We start from the raw sequence: 15,853 nt of genomic DNA, 5'->3' as shown, positions 1-15,853 counted from the left end.
ATGGACCGGTTAGAGATACCACATTTAGGGCACATGAAACAATTAGTGATCCACTCATGACAATACATTATTGTTATATATTAACTCTAAATGTAGTAAGGGTTCGCCAGAAGTAGGAAAAATTAGGGCTTGCGTTGGACTTTAAATGGGTAGAATTTGGGAAGAGCCTGACAATCCAAGGAGTGGAGAAGCTTGTGGGAGCCAAGATTCAGAGATAAAATAAAGCAGACTCTAGGGAAAGCATGTGAAATGACCGAAGACTACTAAAATGGGTAGGTGGGGATCAAGCCTGGAATTCTCTAGATAAACAGCTTGTCTCCACAGTGACCTTTTAATGAGTTTTCACACCTACCAGAGTGGGTGTACCAGGAAGGGATAAAAGGAGCAGGTAAGTGCTGAGTCCCAATCTAAAAGTCAGGCTTCAGGATGCAATACTGTCTGACCCACTATATCACTCTGCCCCGCCCCCCTTTTTTTTCTTTTTAATATTTAAAGAAATTGGACAAGGCTGAGAGAGAAAGGAAGAACTGTTAAGGGGAGTTACTAAATATAGTCTTGGAAAATATAATTGCCATAATTTCCCATTTAGGTGATTGCCCACAGTGAGTATCAAAAGTCCAAAAGAATTTCCATCTTTCTGAGCATGCAAGATGAAATTGAGACAGAAGAGATTATCAAGGACATTTTCCAACGAGGCAAAGTCTGTTTCATCCCTCGGTATCAGTTCCAGAGCAATCACATGGATATGGTGAGACTAGAATCACCAGAGGAAATTTCTTTACTTCCCAAAACATCCTGGAATATCCCTCAGCCTGGTGAGGGTGATGTTCGGGAGGAGGCCTTGTCCACAGGTGAGTATTATGGTGTTAGGTTGTTGTTAGGTTATGACCAGTTGTTAGATCTCAGATCCACCTGTTATGTGTGGGTCAGTGGGAGTTGCTTTTCCTGTAGGGATTAATTTGTATTTTGCCTACGTTCCACGACACCTGTATTACTTGGTTTAGGATGTGATGCCTTTTGAAAACTGTGAAGTGTAAACAAATAATATTGTTGACTTCTCACATATTGTTGCCCTACCTTGTGGGCTGAATTATGTATTTTTCCTGAATCATTATTTCCTGTGGTTTCAGTTGTGGTCTGCTTGCTAATGAGCATATTATTTTTAATGCTAATTAGCACTTATATCTCCAGTTCAGACCTGAAAACTATTTTCTGGACATCTCTACTTGGATGTCACATGTGCATCTCAAACATGAGATGTTCCAAACTGAGTCATGGTCCCCTCAGCCTTGACTACCTACCATGTGTTTATCTCAGTACATGGCCCCACCAGCTACCCAGCTGGCCATGCCAGAAGTCTCCAGGTCATCCTTGGCTCCCCTCTTTCTCTCATGCCCCACATGTGGTCTATTGCTAAGTCCTGATGATTTTACCTACTGCATATTTAGTGAATCTGTCCATTTCTCTCTAACCCACTGCTACTACTGCAGTCTAAGCTGACATCTCCTCCTGCCTGCATTCCTGGAAAGGCCTTTTAACTGTTCTTTCTCTCCATGTCTTGTATCTTCTCTTTCCTCTTTATTGGTTATTTAAAAATAATTGAAACAAGATTTTGAAAACACAAATCTGCCACTTCTCTCCCCTCCTTAAAGTCTTTCTGTGACTTACTATTGCCCTTAGGTTGAAGTAAACACTACTTAATGAGGTTCTTCCTGATCTTGGCCCTGCTATCTTACTATTTTCACATCTTTCTACTCCCCACTTCATAGTCTGAGTTCCAGCCACTCTGAGTATCTCTGTTTCCCAACTCCACTTTGCCTTCTCTACTGCTGGGTCTTAATACATGCTGTTTTCTGGCCAACGGATGCTTGGGAAGTTTTATCATTATGAAACAGGTAAAGAGCTGAAAGCAAAATAAGCTAAGAGTATTATTTTTTAGTATAATGCCTGAAACCCATCTTAGAGATGTATATTTTTGACTGAGACTTAGATGGTTGCAAAGAAGCCCCAGCACAACTTTATGCAGTCTTTACTCAGTTTCTGCCCCTTCCAATACAATGCCATTGTCTATAAAGTCAGTATGATGGAGTGGGAGGGGAGAGGGTCAAGGACTCATAACAGTAGAGGGATTATGTACTTTGCTAGTTTAACTTTCCCTGTATTGTCTAGTCTTGGGCTTTGCTAGATGTTTAGGCACCAAAAATATATTCAGATCTACTTCCTTCATGTCCTGCATCAATAGGCCAGATGAATGTCAGCATTTTAAAACTCTTTCATATTTTCAAGGGGAAAGATTGCAAGCATTTCAAGGCAATGAGATAATAAGGGAATACAGAGTATCTTGGAGAACAGTCTAGGGTTATAGATAAGAAAAGGTGGGAAATTATAACTACTGACTTTGCTCAAACTTAATGCAGCTACTCCAGACTTGCAGGCTTAATGGTGGAACTCAGGATACTGTCCCAATTCCCAAATACTGTTAACAGCTCCTTCAATGCTTGCATCATCTCTAATTGAAATTTTACTTGGTTTCCTCCAGTAACCAATTCCTCTAGAGGCAGCTCATTCCTTTTAGAACAGCTCTGCTCCTTCTAGAACATCTTCCTTGGGTTGAGCTAAAGTGTATCACTTTGAACTTCCGTGCATTTGTTCTAGTTCTATTCAAGTACAGCGGTGAAAAGAGTAAGGAAGAAGCATTATTTTTCCTTTTAACTTATTTGCACTTCCTGATTAGGATAATCTCAATCCAAATAAGTGAGTCAATCATTTATGTATGATTTTTTTTTTTGAGACAGAGTTTCGCTCTGTCACCCAGGCTGGAGTGCAATGGTGCGATCTCAGCTCACTGCAACTTCCGCCTGCTGGGTTCAAGCGATTCTCCTGCCTCAGCCTCCCAAGTAGCTAGGATTATGGGCATGTGCCACCATGGCCAGCTAATTTTGTATTTTTAATAGAGATGGGGTTTCACCATGTTGGTCAGGCTGATCTCGAACTCCTGACCTCAGATGATCCACCTGCCTCGGCCTCCCAAAGTGCTGGGATTATAGGCGTGAGCCACCACACTCGGCCTGTGTATGGTTTTTAGCACATTGTTTGGCACATAGGAGCTATCGAATAAATGGTAATATATTAATTTTAAGCAAGGAAGTCGGGATTATTCATTATAAGATAAACTCATTACTAGCCAAGTAGTTAATATTTTGGTAATTTTCAGCAGATATTTTTACACATCTACTTTGTGTCGGATACTATTTTAGGTCTGGAAAGATAAGGCCCTGATTTGAAGGGACTCACACTGTAGCTGATGAGACAGAAAATGAACATAAACAGAATATCCTAACCTACAGTATATGTCAAATATAAGTGTCAAATGAAAAGATACTGAATATTAAAAATAGAAATTTAGAATATGGTTCTGAATAGAAAAAAGTCCACCAAAAATACCCCACAACTGGTTGTTCATTTTTTTTTTTCTCCTTTATATTCATGCTGTATTTGTAGTAACAGTGACTTTTTTCCCCCCATGCATTTTTCTTTGCAGATACTTGCAATCTGGGTTGCAGAGGGATAGAGGATTATACCCACAGTTTCTTGAAACTACAGTCTGGGGTCAAAGCTTGCTGCTGTTGTTTATAGAAATGTTTGAGTAGGCAGCCTCGGCTGTTTGTTGTCTCCTAACATCACCCTCTGTAATGTGGATGTCTACTTGCATCAGCAACTTAAAATGTGGCAACTTCAGTGCTTAAGCATAAATCTAGCTTTACAGTGTTTGGGACTAGCTGATCAGAGCTCAGACTGTCCTTGGTGTAGCTTTCGTTGTCTGTTTATCTTTCTTGTTTGCTCACATTATCAGAGCTTAGAAAAGAGTAAGCTTTTGTGTCCTCAGTTGCAATGATAAGTTCCTAAGCAAAAATTTCCCATGGGCTATTATTCTTGTATTATATATGTAGCAAAAGAAATAGATTGCTAAATGAAATAGAGGGTCGGATTCTTTCCCAAGTTTATCTTCAAGGTAAGGGCTACTTGGGCAATTAGATTAGGGCAGGAATTTTTCCAGTGCAAGTATATAGTCTGATTCAACCTGGCTTAAGCAAAAATGAGATTTTATTGGCCCAGAGACTGAAAAGTTCACAGAAGGGCTGGCTGGATCAGTGGCATTAGGATCCAGTCTATCTCTGCCTTTTGGCTTTGCTTCCATTTATATCAGTTTCATTTACTGGTGCCACATGGTGGCCCATAGCAGCTCTAGGTTCCATGGCATCCTTACTGTTAGCAATAAAGAACAAGTTTGTTTTCTAATAGTCTGATAAAGTCCTGGTCCTAACTCTTCTTGACCCAAATGGGCATCTTGAAATTAATCACTATGGCCAGAGATATGAAATTGGCTGACTGGCTTAGGCCTGGGTCTTACGTGCCTGTCCTTGACCCATTCTTTGTGACCAGGAAGAAAAGAAGTGCCAATTGACTTAGACTAGGTCATATTCCCAGCTCGGCAGCCCTACCCAAACCACTGAGCTGAGAGTAGGGTGAGAGTGTTTGTTGTGTTTCCAGAACAAGGGGGAATGGATACTGGGGAGTCAAAACTAAACTCACCTCTGCTATCAATCATTTCTGAAATTCTGCAGAGTATAATAGGCTCTTTGCAGTCATAGCTTTGCCAGTGCTGATTTTTAACTTATGATCTTCTTGGAGGCTTTTGGGAATTAATATCTATGTGTAGGTACCTGAGCCATAACTTAATGATCATAATGAAGACTTTCTAGTCCTCAAAACATTTTAAAGTAATCGAGTGAGGCATCATCAAGGACAGAGTCTTTGAACTACCCTTCTAGGTTGTTCATGATCAGTACTTTTGGGAGGGTTATGATTGGTTCACTGTGAGTAGCTCACATTGACTTCATTTCTTTCTTTCTTAGGATTGCATGGCATCTGCAAGAATATAATAAAAGATAGTGGGTATGGATTTCATCAAGGCATATTTGATGGAGTCATGATATCCTCGGGATGCTGGAGAAATTTGTATTGGCTCATAATTATTCAGAAAAGATGTGTAGAGCACTGCTCTGTGGGAGGTGTGATGGGGACATAGCAGGGAACAGCATGGACTTGGTTCCCAGTGTTGTGGAGTTAACTAGCCTGTTCTCACAGAAGCAGGTTTGTGCTGGCATGTCACAGGCTCTCTCCTTTTTGCTGTCCTGTTCAACTTTTTGTTGAACTTTTAGCTTTTTTCAGCTTTCGTTGAACACTTAGATGTCTCACTGTTCCTTATTTTCAGCATGTCGAAATTCATTCTTATTCTTTTTGTGTTTTTCATATTTCTGTTAGCAGCCCCTTTGTAGACATGGAATTATCCTTGCCTCCTTCCCACCATCCAGTTATTACCAGATTTTTCTTTGTAATGTTTTTATCACCTGTCTTTCTCTAATTCCAGTTTTGGGAGAATTCTTTGTCTACAATTTTCATTCTTTGTATCTGTTCCATTGGAGTAAACTTTAAATTGGTTTCCTGGCCATATTAACTTTTCCAAAGTACCTTTCTGTACGGGTCATCTACCCTATTCAGGCCTTCTCTGTATGCTGAATAGATCTGTGTACCTGAGCAAACAATGGTTCCTGCTGGTTGTTGCCAAAAGAAGGGACATTGGATGAAATCCAAACATTCAGGCCACTTTCTGGGCCTTACCTGCCTTTCTGCCTTAATACTTGTGCCTCCTTGGTACAGTTCCTTATTTCAGCCAAAGTGGTCTGCTGGAAGACAGTATTTCCTAGTAATGGAAAATATGGATTTCAGAATCAGACCAACCTGGATTTGGATTCTAGTTTTGCTCCTTTCTAATTGTGTTACCTTGGGAAGATCACTTAACTTCTCAGGGTTTCAGTCTTCTTACCTGTAAGTGGATTCAGACCTACCTTACATATCTGTTATGGAGCTTAAATGAGATAATGTCTGAATAGTCTTTGACACATAGTAGGTGCTCAGTAAAAATGCACTTGTTGCTGCTGTGGCTGCTGTTGTTTTTGCTGATGTTGAGTGGTCAGGCATAGGGTAATGTTATGTGCTTTACTGTGAAAGTGATTTTGTTTATACCGTTTTCCAGGCTAGAATATATTATATGTTTCTTCAGGATAGTCTCTTCTAGTCTGGTGCTTAAGATCACTAGCTTCGGAGTCAGACTGATCTGAGTTTGAATCTGGCCTTTACCACTTGGGCAGAATTACTTAACATCTCAAAGTCCAAATTTCCCATCTGAAAATTGGAGATAATTACAGTACTGACTAACTGTGTTGTTGAGAGGATAAAGTAAGATGATATATGTAAAGTGCCTAGTACAGTTTGCCATGTAGTCAGAGATCAATACATGGTAGTTATTAACAGTAAGCAGAAATTATTTTCCCCAAACCTTCCCTGGCTGTCTACAATGTACTGGTCTCTTTCTTCCTTAATTCTTACGTACTTGGCACTTTACATATATTACCATGTTTTATTAATTCTTTTTGGAAGTATATCCCTTTTCTTTGCTGATAGACTTAGACTCTTTAGGAGCAGAAACCTTCTTCTAAATCATTTGTATCCCTGGTACATAGTCATTTGGTTTATGTGGTAGACTTTCAGTAAAGGTTTCTTGAGGTGAAGCTAACAGTTTTGAATTCAAAGAATGCCTGTGTAAATGAATAGATGATCAACACTTTATAGCTATAAAAGAAAAGCTGGATTTAAAAAACTATATGCATGTACACAGGGACACATTAAAAAGTATACCAGAGTCAGTAGTTTTATAAGGTGCTGTAACTTGTTGTTTTTAGAGACAAGGTCTCACTCTGTCACCCAGACTGGAGTGCAGGAGTGTAATCATAGCTCACTGTAACCTTGAACTCCTGAGCTCAAGTGATCCTCCAACCCAAGCCTCCTGAGTAGCTGGGACTACACGTGCACACTACCATGCCTAACTAACTAATTTTTAAATTTTTTTGTAGAGACAGGTCTACTCTGTTGCCCAGGCTGATCTCGAACTCCTGGCCTCAAGAAATCCTCCTGCCTTGGCCTCCCAGAGAGCTGGGATTATAGGTGTGAGCCACGGCACCCAACCAACATTTTTTATATTTGTGAGTAAAGAGTTAATATCAGTCCTGGACTAAGCTGGACCTGCCTGGGGGAATATCCTTGGAACTTATCTTCTCTCAGCACTAGTTTTTGGGAAGCCATAGAGTTGTGATAACGTGGGATGTACCTGTACCTGCCTGTTACTGGGTGCTACTATACCTGAATTGGGAGCTGTGAGTTGGCATGGAAGCCTTGGGTCTGTGGAACTAGATCTCTGCAAAAGATGGGCAGGAAATGGAGGTTGCAGCTTCTCTGTGTGAAGGTGGCCTATGTGCCCCTTGGCTCTTGCTGCACCCTGTGTGAGTGAGAAGGCAAAAGAAGCAGTGTACTGAGGTAGCTGCTGGGCTCTGGATGAGGTAAAGATGCTGAACCTGCCATATCTCCTCTTCTGTGTTTGTCTGTAAGGCTAAGTACATGGAGTAATACTTAGATTGTTTCCTGAGCCCATGTGCCAAGTCAAATCTATAACAGCTGCTGGGGCAGTACAGTCTCTGGGTTTGTTTTTTATTTTTTGGGGGCAGTGGACAGTGCAGCTTAAATAACAGACATTTATTTTCTGACAGTCTGGGTATTTTTAATAATATTCTGTGGAGACTCTAACACCACTGGTCCCACCAGTGACTGTCAGCCTGTCTATGAGAATGTTTAATTTTTACTAAGCCTAGAAATAAGTAGTTATAAGATCCTACATGGTATGATATTTTGATATGAGTTACAGCTTATCTTCTCATTGAAAGTGTTTCTAAACCTTTAACACGTGTTTCTTTAGCTTAACAAAAATCCTCCTCACTAATTGTATTTGAACTTTTGAAATAAGTTATGACTAAAAGTAAATGAAAGCAACTGTAATTTTGGAATGTGCTTTTTCACATTGCACATGCCATTGTAGGCATTTTGGGTGACCTCCCTCTCTGGACAATTGAGAACATTGCCTCCTGAGTTAGGCACTGTGGGAGGGAGAGTGAACCCTTACTGTCCTTGCTTCATCTTCTTTGTTTTCAGATGGGATAACTGCAACCCAGGGAGGTTAAGTCACTCCCCCAAGGACACACAGGCAGTTAATGATAATGTGAGGTCACCTAGTTCTGGTTTCCACTCCAGTGCCCTTTGAAGTGCCATTTTTCTTCACACTTCATTCATTAAGATTGCTTTACTACCTAGATTTTCTTCTCTCTCCTGACAGCATACTGCATTAAAACCGTTATTCATGGAACAGGTACCCTTGGTAATTGTGTGCATGGAAACATTGTCATATTTTCCCAAGTAAGAACTTGGACTGAGTCATATGTATCTAAAAGTACACTGGTCTCAAAGTTAAGCTTTTTTTTCAGTCATTTTGTATTCAGCTAAATACACAGGAAGAACCAGCTACAGCTTTGATTTCTATCAGGGCATTTCATTTGAATTATAAGTGCACTCACGATAGGCTTCCTTGGGCTTGTCTCAGAATTATCTATTTTATCTTTTGTAGCGGCTTTAGAATACATCCTCATTTCAGAGAATGGTAATTTACTTCTTGTTAACTCCCAGCCCATTAAGATTAAAAGATAGTTCCTTAGGGGTTATGGCCTGTTATTCTTCCCAAGATGGGCTAGCCTGTTAAATGTTCTACTCAAGCATAATGATTCATTGAGTGTACTATTGAACACTTAACTGTCTTTAAAAGGACTAACCCAGGTGACTTAAACCTCGCTATATATAGAACTTCAGGTGTTTAAACTGCTTTTCCAATTCAACTTTTTTTTTTTTTTTTTTTTTTTTTTTTGAGATGGAGTCTTGTTCATTGCCCAGGCTGGAGTGCAGTGGTGCGATCTCGGCTCACTGCAAGCTCCGCCTCCCGGGTTCACGCCATTCTCCTGTCTCAGCCTCCTGAGTAGCTGAGACTACAGGCGCCCGCCACCACGCCCGGCTAATTTTTTGTATTTTTAGCAGAGACGGAGTTTCACCATGTTAACCAGGATGGTCTCGATCTCCTGACCTCATGATCTGCCTGCCTCAGCCTCCCAAAGTGCTGGGATTACAGGCGTGAGCCCCTGTGCCTGGCCATCAACTTTTATCACCTAATTGAGACATTAAAATGTCTATTAGGTTTATATATATTTCTGTATACATTTAATTCAGAGGAAGGGCAGAATTTTTAAGAGGAGTGAAGTTGTGTTAGAAAAAATAAACTCTTTTTTTATTTTATTCCTCTGAACCTTACATTTCAAGCTAGGGTAGTAAAGACTTGTGTGTAAATGAATGCCCAGCTTAAATGAGGCCTCCTCCAAAAGTCTTCTTAGATTTCTTAGTCATATTTAAACACTTCTTCCTTTGTTTTCTCCCTGTATTTTAACACCCTAGCATACCTTTTGTTATTGGATTTGCTTTATTATATCCTATATGTGTAATTTAAAAGTTTTTGCTTTACTACTTGCAGGGATTAGGAGTCCACCATTTAACAGGGAATCCCTTTTCATTTACCCCACTTTATAAAAGGTTAGAAAATTACTCTCCATATTAAGCTTATGGCTTCATGTAACTTTCACCTGATGGTACTTTAGAGAAACATATAAATAATCTTCAAACTTTTTTTTTTTTTTGGTGTGTTTGGGCTTAGCACAGTGCCCTGATGAATCTGAGGTGCCATCTCTTTCTTCAGTAACTTAAACATCCTTTTTAAAGTACACCTGAAAATTGTATATTGAGTGAATGACTGATAGTACTACAAAGAAATGCAGATATAATAGCACATGATCCATCAATGTTTATCTTTTATGCTAATCGTCATCTACAAAATCAGATTTGTATTGATTATTATCCATAAATAAACAAGTAGAGGCCGGGCGTTGTAGCTCACGCCTGTAATCCCAGCACTTTGGGAGGCTGAGGCGGGTGGATCACGAGGTCAGGAGATCGAGACCATCCTGGCTAACATGGTGAAACCCTGTCTCTACTAAAACATACAAAAAAAAAAAATTAGTTGGGCGTGGTGGCGGGTGCCTGTAGTCCCAGCTATTTGGGAGGCTGAGGCAGGAGAATGGTGTGAACCTGGGAGGTGGAGCTTGCAGTGAGCTGAGATCGCATCACTGCACTCCAGCCTGGGTGACAGAGTGAGATTCCATCTCAAAAAAAAAAAAAAAAGCCGAATAAGCTAATTTACTGTTAGATGAAGTAGGCAGCAAATTATGAGATGGAAATTGAACAGAAACAAAAAATATCTTCCTAACTGCCCATGTCATTACTTTGGGTTAAAGCAGTCAAATCCACTGTAAAAATTTAAGCATTCTTTGGATGTAGTGACACAGGGAACCAGAATCACTTGCAAGAAGTCCTGTGATTAATTAAAAAACAAGAAAGAGCTAGGAAAGAAATTTTGATTTTAGTCAGAGTTTTGTGTGTATATATGTATGCGTGTGTGTGTGTATATGCATGTGCTGTGTATAAAATGGGTCATGATGTTTGTCTTACTGTAGGTTCTAAAATGTTTGAAAGCCACTGATTTAGGCCTCTGCTTCTCAAGAAGGCGTGCATCTATTACAGGCCCTATTGGGTAAATTTTCTTCAACTATTAATTTGACTTAAACATTTTAGCAGAAATAAACCAGAAAAACAAACATACAAACATACAAAACCACGCATTATTTTTATAACAAACACAATCACAAAGGTAGCATATAGAAGATAAATAAAATTCACAAATTTTAAGGATAAAAATTAGCTGGGGATGCTGGTGGGTGCCTGTAATCCTAGCTACTCAGGAGGCTGAGGCAGAAGAATTGCTTGAACCCAGGCGGCGGAAGTTGCAGTGAGCCAAGATCACACCATTGGACTCCAGCCTGGGGGACAGAGTGAGACTCCAACTCAAAAAAAAGGATAAAAATTTAAAGGTAAAACACAAAATATTAAAGCAAAGACTGGCTCTGTGGGCAGGCCTGCAGGCAGACCCTCCAGGGATTTTAACTTTCTCTGCAGTTACCTTAGTGAAAAATTTGGGAAGTACTGGTCATTTAGTGGAATTTCAAAAACATGATACATATGAAAAAGAAAATTTTTTGTGTTGAATTTTTTTTAAAGTGCTCTTTTATTTCCTCTGTTGATTTTTAAGCTATGTTTTAAATTGTTTTAGTGGTTGCTGGAGGGATTACATCTTTTATTTAGTATAGTCTGTTTCAGATTAGTATTCACCTGATTCCAGTAAAATATAGCAATTTTCTTCTTATATAATTCCATTCTTCCTTCCCCATTTATGTTATTATTGTCATATTGAAGCAGGAAATTAAAGAAAGAAAGAAAAATAAAACAAAAAGAAAAAGAAATAAGCTTTCCTATATTAGGCTGACTTGTCTCAGAGGCAGCAACGGGCACAGTCCAGACCCAGGAAAAGTCTTGATAATAATATCGAAGAAGCCAGGAAACAAAAGAATGTGCTCTGGAGATTCTCTCACCACTCATTCCACATAGGGAGAAGAAAAACAAATTTTCCTTTGTTCTACAGTATGAGTTTATAGATTCCTGTTTTCTGTAACTAGTGACTTCAAGTATTCTGTTTTATCTGAGGAGTGGAGTGAAGGTCATAAACTGACTGAGCAGGCCTGAGATATGGCCATCTGGCACCATAGTGAAGGCCATGGAATAAGGCTTGCTAGACACTAGGGCAAACCTAGATAATGGCCATCTGAGTTGCATAGCAATGGTCATGTGTAATCCTGAGTTCTGAACCTGTTACAATTTGATTAACTCTCTTTGTCCTGTACTGAGACCAGCTTGGTCAGGGAGACCCTAACCCAGTGGTGCTAGAGGAATTAAAGACATACACACAGAAATATAGAGGTGTGAAGTGGGAAATCAGGGGTCTCACAGCCTTCAGAGCTGAGAGCACCGAACAGAGATTTACCCACATGTTTATTAACAGCCAGCCAGTCATTAGCATTGTTTCTATAGATATTTGATTAACTAAAAGTATCCTTTATGGGAAACGAAGGGATGGGCCCAATTAAAGAAATAGGTTGGGCTAGTTAACTGCAGCAGGAGCATGTCCTTAAGGCACAGATTGCTCATGCTATTGCTTGTGGCTTAAGAATGCCTTTAAGCAGTTTTCCGCCCTGGGCGGGCCAGGTGTTCCGGCCATTATTAACATGTTACAGTGCTGCAGAGATTTTGTTTTTGGCCAGTTTTGGGGCCAGTTTATGGCCAGATTTTGGGGGACTTGCTTCCAACAGTCCTGCCTCTGTTTCCTTGCTTTCGCTTTGCACCAGTGTAAGCCTGACTCAAGTTAGCCCATCCCCTTTTAGAAGTATGTATAAGAGTCAAGTGCTGTCTTTGTTCTGGGCCCAATTTTTGGATGTTGAGTCTTCTGGGTCTGAGTACACTCAGAAAAGATCCTCCTCCTTTACCCCAAGGTCTCTCTTCTCCTCCTAATTCACACAACAATATAAGTTACATCTGTATGTACTATAAATCCAACAAATAGTATTGTAATTATTGCTTTAAGAATGCTTATGTTTTAAAAAGGAATAGAAGAAAAAAGAAAAAAACAGTCTTTTGTGTTTACCTTCCTACTTACTATTTCCAGTGTTCTTCATTCTTTCCTGTGAATTTGAGTTACCATCCAGTGTAATTTCCTTTTGGCCCCAAGGACTTTCTTTAGTCTTTCTCATACAGCTCTGCCAGTAATTAATTCTGTCAGTTTTTGTTTATCTAGAAATGTCTTATTCTGCCTCTGTTTTTGAAAGGGTTTTGCTGAATATAAAATTCTTAGTTGACATATATATTTTTTTCCTTTCAGCATTTTCAGTGTTATTCTTCTGCCTTGTGGCCTCCGTTGTTCTGATGAGAAGTCAGTCATTCACTGTATTTTTGTATTTCCCTGTTTATCGTAAGTTATTTTTCTCTTTCAGCAGTTTGACTCTGATGTGTAAAGATGTAGATTTCTTTTCTTTTTTTTTTTTTTGAGATGAAGTCTCACTCTGTTGCCAGGCTGGAGTGCAGTGGTACAATCTTGACTCACTGCGGCCTCTGCCTCCCAGGTTCAAGCAATTCTCCTGCCTCAGCCTCCCAAGTAGCTGGGACTACTACAGGTGCGCACCGCTATGCTCAGCTAGTTTTTTTGTATTTTTATCAGAGACGGGGTTTCATCATGTTGGCCAGGATGGTTTTGATCTCCTGACCTTGTGATCCACCCGCCTCAGCCTCCCAAGTAGCTGGGACTACAGGTGCGCACCGCTACGCTCAGCAAGTTTTCTTGTATTTTTATTAGAGACGGGGTTTCATCATGTTGGCCAGGATGGTTTTGATCTCCTGACCTTGTGATCCACCCGCCTTGGCCTCCCAAAATGTTGGGATTACAGGCATGAGCCACCGTGCCTGGCGTATGTAGATTTCTTTAGTTTTATCCTACATGGGATTTATTGAGCTTCTTGGGTCTGTAGATTAATTTTTGCATCAACTATAGGAGGTTCTCAGCCATTATTTTTCAAAAAAAATTTGTTTTCCTGCCACATTGTCTCTCTTCTCCTTCTAGGACTCTTATTCCATGTATAGTATATTGGTATTCTTGATATTGTCCCACAAGTCACTTAGACTGTGTTAATTTTTCTTCAGTCTTTTTTTCTTTCTTTTTTCATGTTGGGTAATTTCTATAGATCTGTTTAAGTACACTGCCTTTTTTCTTCCATCATCTCAAACCCATTGTTGAGTCCATGTAATGCGTTTTTTATTTCAGTAGTTGTACTTTTTTTTTTAGACGAAGTTTCGCTGTTGTCGTCTAGGCTGGAGTTCAATGGTGTGGTCTCAGCTCGCAGAAACCTCCGGCCCCTGGGTTCAAGTGATTCTCCTGCCTCAGCCTCCCAAGTAGCTGGGACTACAGGCATGTGCCACCACGCCCAGCTAATTTTTGTATTTTCAGTAGAGATGGGGTTTCACCATGTTGGCCAGGATGGTCTTGATCTCTTGACCTTGTGATCCACTTGCCTTGGCCTCCCAAAGTGCTGGGATTACAGGCGTGAGGCACTGTGCCTGGCCAGTAGTTGTTCTTTTCAACTGTAGAGTTTGATGCTTATTTAAAGTTTCAGTTTCTTCATTGCTATTCTCTATTTGTTGAGTCATTGGTGTCATATATTCATTTAATTCTGGGAACATTAGTTTCCTTTAGTTTTTTCTGGATGGGGGTGGAGTCTCACACTGTCACCTAGGCTGGAGTGCAGAGGTGCAATCTCGGCTCACTGCAAGCTCCGCCTCCTGGGTTCACGCCATTCTCCTGCCTCAGCCTCCTGAGTAGCTGGAACTATAGGTGCCTGCCACCATGCCCGGCTAATTTTTCTTTTTGTGTTTTTAGGAGAGACCGGGTTTCACCATGTTAGATGGTCTCGATCTCCTGACCTTGTGATCTTCCTACCTCAACCTCCCAAAGTGCTGGGATTACAGGCGTGAGCCACCGCGCCTGGCCTACTTTATTTTTTTTGAACAGAATTTTTTTAAATTCTTGGCTCATATTCATAATGGCTGCTTTGAAGTCTTTGCTAAATTAAACATCTTGGCCCACTTAGACTTCATTTTCCTTGACTGATTTTCCCCCCTTGATTATAGGTCACTTTCTTGTTTCTTTTTTTTTTTTTTTTTTTTTGAGACGGAGTCTCGCTGTGTCTCCCAGGCTGGAGTGCAGTGGCGTGATCTCGGCTCACTGCAAGCTCCGCCTCCCGGGTTCACGCCATTCTCCCGCCTCAGCCTCCCAAGTAGCTGAGACTACAGGCGCCCGCCACCACGCCCGGCTAGTTTTTTGTATTTTTAGTAGAGACGGGGTTTCACCATGTTAGCCAGGATAGTCTCGATCTCCTGACCTCGTGATCCACCCGCCTCGGCCTCCCAAAGTGCTGGGATTACAGGCTTGAGCCACTGCGCCCGGCAACACTTTCTTGTTTCTTTGCATGTCCTATATTTTTTTTGTTGTTGAAATCTTTTTGACAATATCTTGTAGTATCTCTGGATTCTGATTTACTTTTTAAAGTGTTTTGTTGGTTTGTTTGTTTTTTTGGTAACTAGCTTGCTCTTAGCCTATAGAATCTGCCTCTCTGTGATATGTGTCTATAGATATCTCTGCTCAATTTTTGTGTGCTTAGATTTATTTTTTGGCCTGGCTTCCTAGGTGCTGCTCCTGTGTCTGTATAGCTTACTGGTGAGCCGACGATTGTTTCTTCAAATATTCACATCTTTTGCCCAATTTTAATTGAGTTGCTTTTTTACTGTTGTGTTATCTAAGTTTTTTATGTATTCTGGATAATAAGTTCCTTGTGAGATATGTGATTTGCAAGTATTTCTCCCATTGTGTTTTTTCACTCTCTTGGTGGTATCCTTTGAAGCAAAGTTTTTAATTTTGGTGGAGTCCTATGCAATAATTTTTTGTTATTTGTGCTTTTGGTGTCATAGCTAAGAAACCATTGCCTAATCCAAAGTCATGAAGATTTATGCCTCTGTTTTTTTTCTAAGAGCTTTATTGTTTTAGCCTTACATTTAGGTCTTTGATGTATTTTGACTGAATTGTTGTAAATAGTGTAAGTTGGGGTCAACTTGTTCTTTTGTATATGGATATTTGGTTGTCCCAGCACTATCTTTAAAAAGATGATTCTTTTCATATTGCATTGTCTTCTTTGTTTTTGAAGGAAAGTTTTGCTGGAAATAGAATTCTTGGCTGGTAGTGTTTTTCATTCAGCACTTTGAATTTGTTGTTTTCACTGCCTTCTGGCCGCCAGGTTTCCATTGACAATTCAGCTGTTAA

The 15,853-nt window shown here is 40.1% G+C and overlaps 1 protein-coding gene across 6 annotated transcripts in view; it reads left to right on the top strand.

The window, feature by feature from the left end:
• The window catches only part of MTHFS (methenyltetrahydrofolate synthetase), a 50,820-nt gene that overhangs the window by 7,136 nt on the left and 27,831 nt on the right, over positions 1–15,853 (top strand). For all 6 annotated transcript variants that reach the window (NM_001266078.1, XM_077938621.1, XM_077938619.1 and 3 more), the window contains 1 exon segment: positions 590–851. In NM_001266078.1, coding sequence (NP_001253007.1) covers positions 590–851 — 262 coding nt within the window.

Source organism: Macaca mulatta, chromosome 7 (genome assembly GCF_049350105.2).
Source record: "Macaca mulatta isolate MMU2019108-1 chromosome 7, T2T-MMU8v2.0, whole genome shotgun sequence".
Classification (NCBI taxonomy): domain Eukaryota; kingdom Metazoa; phylum Chordata; class Mammalia; order Primates; family Cercopithecidae; genus Macaca; species Macaca mulatta.
Note: the sequence above shows the minus strand (reverse complement) of the source record. Positions and strands in the feature narration are given on the sequence as shown.